General features: G+C 63.3%; 1 protein-coding gene across 3 annotated transcripts in view; it reads right to left on the reverse strand.

The window, feature by feature from the left end:
- Positions 1–704: 704 nt before the first annotated feature.
- THOP1 (thimet oligopeptidase 1) overlaps positions 705–11235 on the reverse strand; it is a 25141-nt gene continuing 14610 nt past the window's right edge. The window contains exons 6-13 of one of the 3 annotated variants that reach the window (XM_003914632.3): positions 8966–9126; positions 7251–7386; positions 6504–6870; positions 5871–6072; positions 3855–4041; positions 3576–3704; positions 2615–2751; positions 705–1187 (exon numbers count right to left, since the gene is read on the reverse strand). In XM_003914632.3, the coding sequence (XP_003914681.1) occupies positions 1032–1187; positions 2615–2751; positions 3576–3704; positions 3855–4041; positions 5871–6072; positions 6504–6870; positions 7251–7386; positions 8966–9126 (1475 nt within the window). In that variant the 3' untranslated portion in view covers positions 705–1031. The other 2 variants (XM_031660143.1, XM_031660142.1) reach the window with 2 other exon arrangements.

An 11235-nucleotide genomic window follows, 5' to 3' on the forward strand; every position in this document is an offset into this window, starting at 1 on the left:
TCACGGGAGAAAACATCAGAGCGCTGGGATTGACGAGGTGGGGAGCATCCGCCTGTCCTGCTCGGGAGGTGGGGACACAGCCGACAGCTATCCCTGAGGCATCTCTGAGCACCGTGGGAGGGTCCAGGAACCGACCCCTCGACCCTGCACCCCCGATCAAGACTTTGCCCACAGCAGGGGAGTGGGGCTGCCAGGGAGGGCAGGCACGGGCAGTCCCCAGGGGCATGAGAGACGAGGGCCGTGGCTGAGCTTCCAGCAGCTGCCCTGGTGCACCCGGTTTGCTCATGTCCAACAGGAACCCCCAGAGACTCTGCCTATGAAGCCGGAGTGAGCCCAGCCTTCCCCTGTGGGTGAGAGGGTGGGCAGCTGCCGATCCCAGCCCCGCCCCGGCTGCCTGTGCACACAGCGGCTGCCCTGGCTTTCCAGACTGTCTGACCAGCGGAGCCTGGTCCCTGATGGCCAGAGCTGAGCAGGGAGGGGAGGGAAAGTTCCAGAATGACAAAGCAGAAGTGTCTCAGAGCCCCCAGGCTGGCCTGGCTGGGAACTGGCTCCCAGTCACCGGGCCTTCATTCCCCCGCCCCCAACAAGGACCTGAGCCCCACTCCAGGGCCTGGTGTGGCAACAGCCCGAGGGCTGGACCCTGACCCGGCATCCAGCCGTCCTTGGACAAAAAAGCACAGGAGCCAGCGACCAGGCCAGGCAGCCTCTCTCCTTTTCTGTTTCCTTTTAATGACTTCATTTCAAAGAAGAGCCATCTCCTGACCAGGCACATTTCCCAGGGAGGGGGCGTGTTAGTGCAACAAAGACGAGGCCCTGGCAGCCACGAGAGCCCTCCAGATGTCTTGAGGACGCCGTCTCTAGCCGGGTGGGCCACCGGGTGGGGACAGACAATGACAAGAGACAAGAGACAGCCGCTCAGCCACCCTGCCAGTCCCGGGCGCTATGCCAGAGCCTGCCCCATCCTGGGCCAGGGGCTAAGGCACCAGGGCGGCGGGAGTGCGGGCCAGTCTGGGCAGTCGCAGTGCCGGGCCTCAGCAGACCTGCGGCTCGCAGTCCCCGACCTGCAGCCCCTTGCTCAGGAGGAAGGCGTCCTGCTTGGGGTCACGGCCCAGGAAGCGCTTCAGCATGGCGCTGGCATCCTCGGAGCCGCCGGGTCTCAGAATGCAGCTTCTGTAATCCATGCCGACCTGCCAAGGAGACAGGGTACTGTGGCCAGGTGGAAACCCAGGGAGGAAGGCAAAGGACCCCGGGAGTCTGCACACCCTCGCCCAGGGGGCCTAGGAGCAACCCCTTCCAGGCTCCCAGGGAGGCCTGCAGGCCGCCTGCATCAGCACGGGTGGGGGAGCGCAGGTGCCTTTCATCAGAATCTCAGAGCAGGGGTGCGTACTGAGGGGCCAGCAGAGCCCCAAACTCCCCAAACTCCAGAGGTGGCTCCCCCTATCAGCCCCCACTGAAATCCCAGGCTGAGCCCATGAACAGAAGTGGCTGAGCCTCTGGCTAGACAAGGTGGGAGCTGCTTGCGCTCTGGGCCACCCTAAAGGCCTGGGTTCGAGCCTATCCCTGTGACGGTGGGACTACGGGCAGGTGAGGCAAGGAGGAGACCGCGAGGCGGCCGGAGACGGCCACCAAAGAGACCCCAACGCCCCAGAGCCCCGCAGGTGCCTGCGTGGACGGCAGGCTGCCAGCCAGGCAGCCACGGTCCCAGCTCCCAGACCCTGGCCGGTCCTCAGAGGCGGGACCCCCCACCTCAGCAGCAGGGGGAGCTGCTGGAGGCTGCCTCATGAGGGGGGTAGGTCCCTGCTGGTCTATGAAGACAGGGGGCTTGTCGGACCATTGCTCCCCCAGGTCCTGGCCTCTGCACCTCTGTAAAGGGAGCAGCTGAGCGCCTGGGTTTGGTGGCCCCGAGGTACCTGCAGGCTGCCCAGCGCAATGTTGCACCTAGACTGGGCAGGGCCGGCCCTCAAAGCTGGTAGCCACCTGTTCCTTGTGAGGGACTCCGGCGGCTGCCCTGAGCCTGGGTCGCACCAAGTCAGCGGGAGGCACAGGCTCACACGGTGTAAAGGCCTCACTTCATAGTGAGGACACTGGAGGTTGGAGAAGCAAATAAATGGCAAACGCCAAGCCAGCCTTCCCCAGAGAAGGGTCTGTCTCAGTCCATGGCTCTGAGGCCGATCACGCAGATCCCGGAAGGACTTGTGTGGGAAGACACGGAGCTCCCAGCACTCACAGCCCCAGGCCTGAGGGGACAGTGTGGAGCTTCCTGCAGGGCCCAGTGGGGAGCTGTGGGCAGCACCGCACCAAGACCAGAGGGTGCCTCGGCTGGGATGGCTCATCCGGCACCCCGGGCCCAGGCCCACCCTGCCACTCAGGACGCCCTCCCCGCTTCCCGGTCCTCCTCACCCCACCGTTCAGGACACCTTCCCCATCCCAGCCTCCCCCTCACCCCACTGTTCAGGACGCCCTCCCCGTCCCCGCCTCCCCCCACCCCGCCGTCCAGGACGCCCTCCCCGTCCCCGCCTCCCCCCACCCCGCCGTCCAGGACGCCCTCTGCGTCCCCGCCTCCCCCCACACCGTCCTGCTGAGGGCGCCCTCCCTGTCCCTAGTCCCCACGTACCTTGCTGTTGAGGACGCCCTCCTGCTTGAAGCGCGTGTGGAACATGTCCATGGAATACACCTCGCTCCACAGGTACCCGTAGTACTGGGCATCGTAGCCACCCGCCAAGTGGCCGAAGGTTGCAGGCATGTTGGTTCCTGGGACAGACACATGGCGGGGTTCACGCTGTAGCCCCCACCCCGTGCTCCTCCCCCAGGAGAAGACGTCCAGCCAGACTCCTGAGACCCCCGCCCGGCATGGGGAGAAGCTGGAGGATCACAGCGAGGGCTGGAACCCGCCGGATACTTCTAGAACCAGAGCCAGCCACAAAGCGAGGGCCACAGGTCTCTGCCCCTCTCCTGGAAGGACAGGAGCTCATTTAATGGGGCTGTCAGCTGCCACAAAGCAAACGTCCCCATTATGAGATTGCGTCAATAAAGCAAGGCACACCCATGCAACAGCACAGGCAACGCTGCCGAAAACGTTTGTGGAAAGATGTTTTAAAGTCTTTGGAGCATTAAGCCAGCAAAATACCACCCATGTTAAGATCATGCTGTATTTCCAAGTTCTGGATCCTTGCAAGCGTGTATGAACACACATGCACACAGGACAACAGGTGTGATGGAAACAGGGCCCACTTATCATCATCAGGATCGGACACTCCTAGGCCTTCCTGTACTTCTCCGGGCTTTTTACAAAGCATGTGTCATACATTTGCATCAAGAAAACGCCAGCTTCATTCGAAGCAAAGGCTCCAGGGCACACACCCCTCCTGAGGGCTGGGGCTGCACACCGCCCTCCACCCTGGGCCTGCAGCTGCCTCTCGGCTGGGTCTGTCCCCCGAGGAGCCTGGGACGTGCTCCGCGGCTCCCCAGCAGGGACTCCTGCACTTAAGTGCAGCATGGGGACCAACTCCCTTCACCTTCCCAGGGAAGCAGCCGAGGCCCCAAATTCCAGGGTGTGCCCGGCTCAAGGTGGCTACCTGGCGTGGCCGGGACCCCAAGGATCTCCTGGCAGAGCCGCGCGTACTCCTCGGCGGGGTCTGCGTCCGTCTGCGTGTGCAGGGCCTGGTCCACCTTGGCGAGGACGATCTGACGCAGGTTGAAGAGGCCTGGGTGGAGGGGGAGGAAGGAGCTGGCCTCTGCACCTGCCGCAGCCCACTCTGCCCAGAGCTCTGACCGCCTCCCCGGGCACATGCCAGGCCCCAGCTGTGTGCCGCCACCGCCGAGGTTAGCGCCCTTCCCCAGACGGGCGGGTGCACCTGTGTTGGCCTGCCGGGACTCAATGAGCTTCTCCAGGAGCTCCTGGGGCACCGCGCTGCCCGTGCGGTAGTGCCGAGACATCCGCCGCAGCGGCTCCTTCTCCCACACCCAGTTCTCCAGCATCTGCGACGGCGCCTCCACGAAGTCCCGTTCCACGTGGGTCCCGCTGAACATGGCGAACTCCGCCTGCGGGGGTGGGGCAGAGCCTCAGAATACCCAGGCCCTGCCCGGCCCCTTCCTGCCAGCCTGGCCTGTGTCAGCTGCCACAGTGCAAACGGGGCACGTGCGCGGGTGACATGCTGGGCCCGGCCCTCCCACCCTGAACCTGGAAAACGACCGGGACCCCGAGGCCCCTGGGCTGCTGCTGGCTGCCTGTGCCAGCAGGACACACCTGAAGATGCCGGCCACACGCCCCGTTCCTGGAGGCCACCCACACCTCCCCCCATCCACAGAGCCGCTGCTCCCTGAAAGCTCTCCATCCCAGAGGGGTTGGGACTTGGGTTTGGCCAGGTCCAGGTCAGGACGCTGTGAGACGTGCTGCATCTCCCTGCTTGTGAGTGTGTGGAACCTTCCCTAAAGGCACAGCCCTTGACCAAGTCCTGCTGGAAGCGTGGCTGGCAGCCGAGGGCCAGGGAACCCCTGGGTGATCCTCAAGGTCCTCTCTGCAACACCGAGGCTTTTCCGTTCCAAGGACCACACAGCCATGCTCCTCGTCCCGACGGACTGCACCGAGGAACTCGCCGTGCCAGGCGCCAGGCACACGCAGAAAGCAGCACGCAAAGCAGGCTTGCAGGCACGTGCGTGGGCACCTGTGCAGGCACCTGTGTGGATATGCACACGCGTGTGCTGGCTACGAGTGCTGTGCAAACACTGTGGCGGGGAAGCCAGGAAAGGCGGACACAAGGTTGATCCTCATTCCTGGACTCCGTGTTTTCAAACTCGCCTACCAAGACCCACGGAAATGCCAGAGGCCAGCACTGTGGCATTCCTCAGAAGCCCCTCAGACGGTCCTCAGACAGGGCCGCGCTCTGTCTTCTCGCTTCAGCTTATTTTGTGAGCAAGCATCCTTTTCTCAGTCTAGTGGGGGCACGGTGTTTGCATTTTGGGTTTAAAAGGTCCCAAGCGTCGTGCAGAGCACTGTCTTGTGTCCCTCAGCACCAGGAGGCCATGATGCGCCTCCTGGGGACACCCTGTGTGTGCAAGCTGCGCCCAGGTGTGGGGGACAGAGCTGCCGGCCATGTGTTCAACGTGAACCCGTTAGCGCTGCACAGCAGTTAGGCGTCCTGAACCCAAAACACACACGGTAAGGTTCTGGAACGATCAGTTGGCGAACACGTGACCAGAGGCTCCCGGGAACCCAGCCCTGGTCGGAGGGACAGCTCTGCATGCACTTCTCAGGGTTCTCAGCGACTTCACAGGACAGAGCCTTTCTGAGGAGCAACAGCTGACTGTGTGCCAGGAAAGATGCTTGCAACAAGTTGGCACCATGTTGGCCAGGCTGGTCGTGAGCTCCTGACCTCAAGTGATCTGCCCGCCTCGGCCTCCCTAAGTGCCGGGATTACAGGCGTGGGCCACCACGCCCTGCCAGAATGTGACGACTTAGAGACAGGATGTCTAACGTCAAGTGAGGTTGCTGGGCGGGCCCCGATCCAGCGTGACTGGGGTCCCTGTAAGGAGATGAGGACCCACACAGGACGCCCGCATGAGGATGCAGGGAGGCGGTGGCGTCTGCAGGCCAGGGAGGGACCTGGAGGGAGCCAACCCTGCTGACACCGTCACCTCCGACTCCAGTCTCCAGGACCACGAAGAAATACACGCCCTTTGTGTAAGCCCTGGTCTGTGGTGTTTTGCTGGGGCAGCCCCAGGACACGGGCATGAGAAGGAGTCACCATCTTTGGGTGGCACTGGATGAAGGAGCCACCGGGCGGGCGCAGAGAGAGCCGGAAGTCGAAGCCTCAGGCTTGGACCCTGCTGACCACAGGCAGCCCCTGCCCCTGCCCAGGCCCCGTACCCACCTGGGAGCAGAGCTGGTGCATCACGTGGCCAAACTCATGGAAGTAGGTCTCCACCTCGTCGTGCTGCAGCAGCGAGGGCGTGTCGGCTGTGGGCTTGGTGAAGTTGGCCACCATGGCCGCGATGGCGATCTGGCGGCTCCCGTCCTGCCGCAGGCAGCCGGGCTGCAGGCCGAAGCACGCCGCGTGCCCGTACTTTCCTTCCCTGGGGAGGGAGGCGGTGTCAGGTCCCACGGGGACTAGAGACACCACAAGGTCCCTGACTCTGCATCCCTCAGCCCACCTGACTGATAACTGAGAACGCCGGGCACCTCTGAGGTTCTGAACCTCCCTCTCAGCAGAGGCGACTTGGCACAGGGCAGCACGAACACCACGGCCAGGCCCCGGCTGCCATTCCTCCCCTAAAAGACTCCGGCCTGGGCAGAGCTGCGCCCTGTCTGGGTGGCCGAGTGAGTGGAAACAGGGACAGCCGCAGTTTTGGCCCCTGTGGTGTGCCCATGGCTGCTATGTCTCAGGGTTCATCCCCGAGGGCCCGTGGAGCAGGCAACGACTTCCTTCCCGTCTCAGACAGGAACGCCGGGCTCTGAGGAGACCCAGGGCCTGGGTGCACCCCCCGCCCCCACTGCCCTCACCCACCGCGGGTACAGGTCCAGGTAGAACTTGCCGACCACCTCCCCCGAGGCCGCGTCCCTGGCGGTGTAGAGCCGCACGTCCTCGTGCCAGGCGCTGGCGCCCTCCTCGTGGTGGAAGGCCAGCCCCAGGAGCTCCTGGTAGATGCCCAGCAGCCCCTGCGTGACCACCTGCACGGGGAAGTACTCCTTGAGCAGGTTCTGGTCCACGCGGTAGCGCGTCTCCTCCACCTGGTTCATGTAGTAGCGCATGTCCCAGGCGTGGATGCGGCCGTCGAAGGTCAGGCCCCGGCGCTCACACTCCGCATGCTTCAGCTCCAGAATCACCGCCCGCTCCTGCTCCCCCAGGGGCTTCAGCTTCTGCGCCAGCTCATCTGTGGGGAGGGCAGAAAGGTGGGCCTCTCACCCTGCGGGCTCCTTCATGGCCCTGGGCTTGCCCGCCCGTGGCCGCGACTTCGTCAGCCTCCCCGTTCAGAAGGGAGGGCCTGCAGCTCCTAGCAAGGAGCCCAACATCCTCGCACTCAGGGTGAGGGGCGGCGGAGCCGCGTGCAGGCATGGAACTGACTCCAGGGCCTCGGCACTTCCCTATTCTGTGAGGGTCCCTCCAGGGGAGTGAGGGAGCCAGGGCAGGCGTCAGAAGTCCCTCTTCATGGAGGGAAAGGACAGGGACCTACGGGTAGCCCCGACTGTCCCCTGGGGTGACCCTGAGAACCTTCCCCCAAGGGAGCCCGGTGGAGGAGGAAGGAAGGGCTACCTAGGAAGGTGGCCACGGTCTGGCTGGTCTTGGCCATGTTCATCTCCAGGACATAGTCGGCATGCGTGCAGAACCCCAGCAGGCGGGACTTCTGGGCCCGCAGCGTCACCAGCTCCTTGAGGATGGCGCAGTTCTCCTGCAACCGACACCACCACACTGTCGCCCGGGGGCGCCACTCCCTCCACCTCCAGGGCCAGCACGCCCTGTCCGGGGGCCAGGGGCTCATATCCAGCTCCCCCTGATCTCTAGCCCCTGCCCCTCTGCCTGTGTTACTACACAACTCTTCTGGTCACGCCACAAGTGTCATTATAATCTCTCGAGTCCTTTTTGGAACCAGAAGGGGTGCAAATGACTCTAAGGCTTCACATGGAACGTGGTGTGGGGACGAAGGGCTGTCTGAGGAGCCTCCAGGGCATCACTGCTGCATGTGGGGACCCCCCCCCCATGTCCAGGCCCTGGTTCCCAGTCTCAGGGGCTCTGCCCATCGCCACCGGCACACGACATGCACACGGCCTCACTTCTGAGGACTGGCACTGCCAACCAAGCCGGTGGGGGCGGGGGGACGACGCATAAAACCCATGCGACGTGTTTGCAAGGAGAAACAGAGGCCTGTTCAGGACAGATGGGCCCACCAGCACATGTGCTGGGTCCACAGGAAACCCACCTGTAACCAGGCAGGTGCGTGCAGAGCAGCCAGTCAAATGGGGGCCAGGCCAACCACCAGCAGCAAGCTCTCTGAGGCGGCACATCCCCTGGGACTTGGAACGCAGCCCGCCCATGTGCTCCCTCTTGGCCTGGCCCTCACTCTGCCACTAGGACCCAAGCCTGGGGACCAGGATGGGATTGCCCAGTTGACCTTCCAAGGTGCACTGGGAAAGTTGAGGTGTGCCCAGCCCACAGGTCTGCCTACTCAGGCTTACAGCAACGTGAATTCACAGCCAGCCTGTAGAGGGCAGCCACATCCCATCTGAGCCAGCCGAGCTCCCGGTCCCTGAACAGCGAAGAGCCCCCCTCTGCAGTGATCGGTGCCCATCCATCCCCCGCAGTGATGGGCGCCTGCCTGTCCCCCACCCCCCTGCAGTGATCGGTGCCTGCCCATCCCTTTGCAGAGATCGGTGCGTATCCCCCTTTTGCCAGGCACACGGGCACCAACACGGTGTCGTCAGGGGACCACAGAGGCCCACTAGAGCTCCTGCCTGTTCCAGACAGCGAACGGGAGATGTGCAGAGGCCACCTGACTGACCACGCCACGGCGTCAGGGACAGTTACACACATCCCTGTGGGAATGGCCGTCTGACACCGGTCACAGCGAGAAGGCCTGGTCACAACCCACCTGTGGACCCAGGCTCAGGTCCGGGCACCATCATTTAGGACAAAAGGAATGATCTGGGCTAACACACCTGAGGGGCAGCTCCAGATAAGGGAAGGACGAGATGTGCCGTGGCCAGATGCTCAGAGCAGCAGCAGGAGGCTCAGCTTGGGAAGGATGAACTGGGCCCTGAGCTGTGGCCCCAGGGTCTGGGTGGAGCCCAGCACAGACACCTCCAGGGGGCGGCAGAGCCCCACAGGGAGGCCTCTGCTCGCCACTGGGCCTGGCCGGGGAGGTCTGGAGGCCATCCAAGTGCGAAGCCTGGAGGCACCTCACAGGCGTGCGGCAGATGCGCCCCACAAGCTCCAGACCCGCTGTCCTGGGGCCCCGGGCTGCGGCTTCTCACCTCCTTGCAGCGGCAGTTGAAGGCCTCCTCCACTTTCCTCCTGGTCTCGGGCACGTGGCATTTCTTCAGGAGGGGGAAGTAATGGGGGTACTTGAGGGTGACCTTCAATTTGCCGTCCTCCGTCTTCTCCAGGGAGTTCAGAAAGTCCTCGGGGAGCCCTCCTATGGGGACAGAACCAGGGTGGCTTTGACAGGGCTGAGGCGCCCACAGCCCGCACAGTGTGTGTGCAGGAAGAGTGGGCTGCCCCTCTGCCTGGAAAGCTACAAGGGGGCCCTCAGCAAGCAGCCACAGCCTGGCCACCATCTGCTGCAATTCTCACGTCCCCCATCTAACCCCATCAAGAAACCCCCTGGCTCCCCCACAGCTCAGCCACCACCCGTCACGATTCTCACTTCCTCTCTCTAACCCCACCAGGAAACCCCCCAGCACCCTCACAGCAGTATCCCCTGCCCCAGAGAAGGTAAAGCTAAATCCAGCTCAACCCCCGGATAGCGTGGGCTTCCAGGGCGCCGCCACCAACCCCATGTGTGAAGGGAGAAGGGCGGCGGGAAGGGTGGCCCGGCCACTGCACAAGGAAACCAGCGTTAGAGGCAGTGCCTCCCATCAAAAGCGAAAACAGCAGGAGCGCCAAGCACGCCGGGCCCTGGGCGGAGAGGGAAGCCCCGGGTGGAAGGGGGGGTCCTGCTTTGCTTTTCCTGAAGGACGACCCCCAGGCAGAGCCTCCCACTCAGAGCTGAGATCGCAGCACGCAGCCCCACGGCTCGGCCACTTTCAAGTGTGCCCCTCCAGAGAGACCCACTTCCCGCTCTCAGATCTTCTCACCGGAGCCCTGCTTTCCTTTCTCCACCCACAAAACCCCTGGCAGTACACAGCTCACCCCGCTGCTCGGCAGCCACGGCCTCCCACCTGGCCCCTGCCCCACAGCCCCAAGAGAGGCGGGGCCGGCGGCATCCCAGACTGAAACGCTCCGGGGTTCCCACCTCACGGCTCGGGAGATGCCAGGGCCACCAGGCCACCGTGCCTCAGGCTCGCAGCTTCAATGCAAAGCCTGGCTCACCCCAACCCCAGGGTGGTCAGGGTGGAAAGAATGATCGGGATGGGGGGCCAGAGGCAGATGGGGGACGTTTCGGGAGGCCAGCCCGTGGGTGTGGGTGGTGACGAGGGAGCTGAGAGTCCCGTGGTCTGCAGAGCCCCCTCCTTCCCGTTTGTGCCCCAGCACTAGCGCGGGTCTGGCGATTGTTTGCCGAGTGACTGCAGCATGAGGGGGAGGCCTCCCAGGACCTCACGACGTCCTTTCCAAGGATCATGGGCCTTCAAACAGCAGCTCCCCATCTCGACAGTGTAGTCACCCAACACTGGCGGTCGGAGACGGGAGGTAAAGGACAGCAAGGGAGACGGCCGGGGGGCCCAGCAGCGCTGGACTGGAAAAGAAGCTGGAAAGTGGACTCATGAAAGTTTATTTTTTTAGAAACAGGGTCTTGCTCTGTTGCCCAGGCCGCAATGGATAGCTCAGGAATGCACAGTTCACGTTCACTGTGGCTCTGAACTCCCAGACTCAAGCAATCATCCCGCCTCAGCCTCCCAAGCGGCTGGGACCTCAGGTGTGCACCGGCATGCCCCACTGCACTTGTGGATTTGATACACAGACACAGAAGAGAAGAGTGTGCGTGTCCAGGCACGCCATTCCCTGGCAGCGGTGAACAGACCTGGTGCCTAAATCACCATCCACTCAAAGGCACCAGGACTCCTCCAAGAAATGGCGCATCTGAGGGCTGGGCAGGGAGAGCACGGGACGAGCCTGCAACACCAAATGTCCACCAGTGAGAGCGGGCTCAGAGGCCGAGCCTGTGCGCCCCACAGTGAGAGTGGGCTCAGAGGCCAGTAGGTGCGTTACAGGGACATGGGGACTGTCCAAAGGGGCTCCCGAGGGTCCATGTGGGACGATTTGAGCACTGGGATAAATGATAATGAATGATAACCCGGGAAAAGACAGAAGCCTCATGCACATGGACAGAAACAAATCAGTAAGAAGACAGGCAAGGAGGAAGGTTCGGAGTCACGGCAGGACGACTGATTCCCAGAGAGTGAGGGCGGCAGAAGTCATCCGTGGACATGGCAACTGGTGCATGACAACGTGTGAGTAACGGACACTCAGAGGTCTCTGCTCTGGTTGGGTGTGACCGCTCCAAAATGCACGAGGAACTTAATGCCAGAGATGGTGGTAACAGGAGATGGGAGTATCGGGAGGTGGGGGTGTCGGGAGGTGGGGG

Source organism: Papio anubis, chromosome 20, assembly GCF_008728515.1.
Source record: "Papio anubis isolate 15944 chromosome 20, Panubis1.0, whole genome shotgun sequence".
NCBI classification, from domain to species: domain Eukaryota; kingdom Metazoa; phylum Chordata; class Mammalia; order Primates; family Cercopithecidae; genus Papio; species Papio anubis.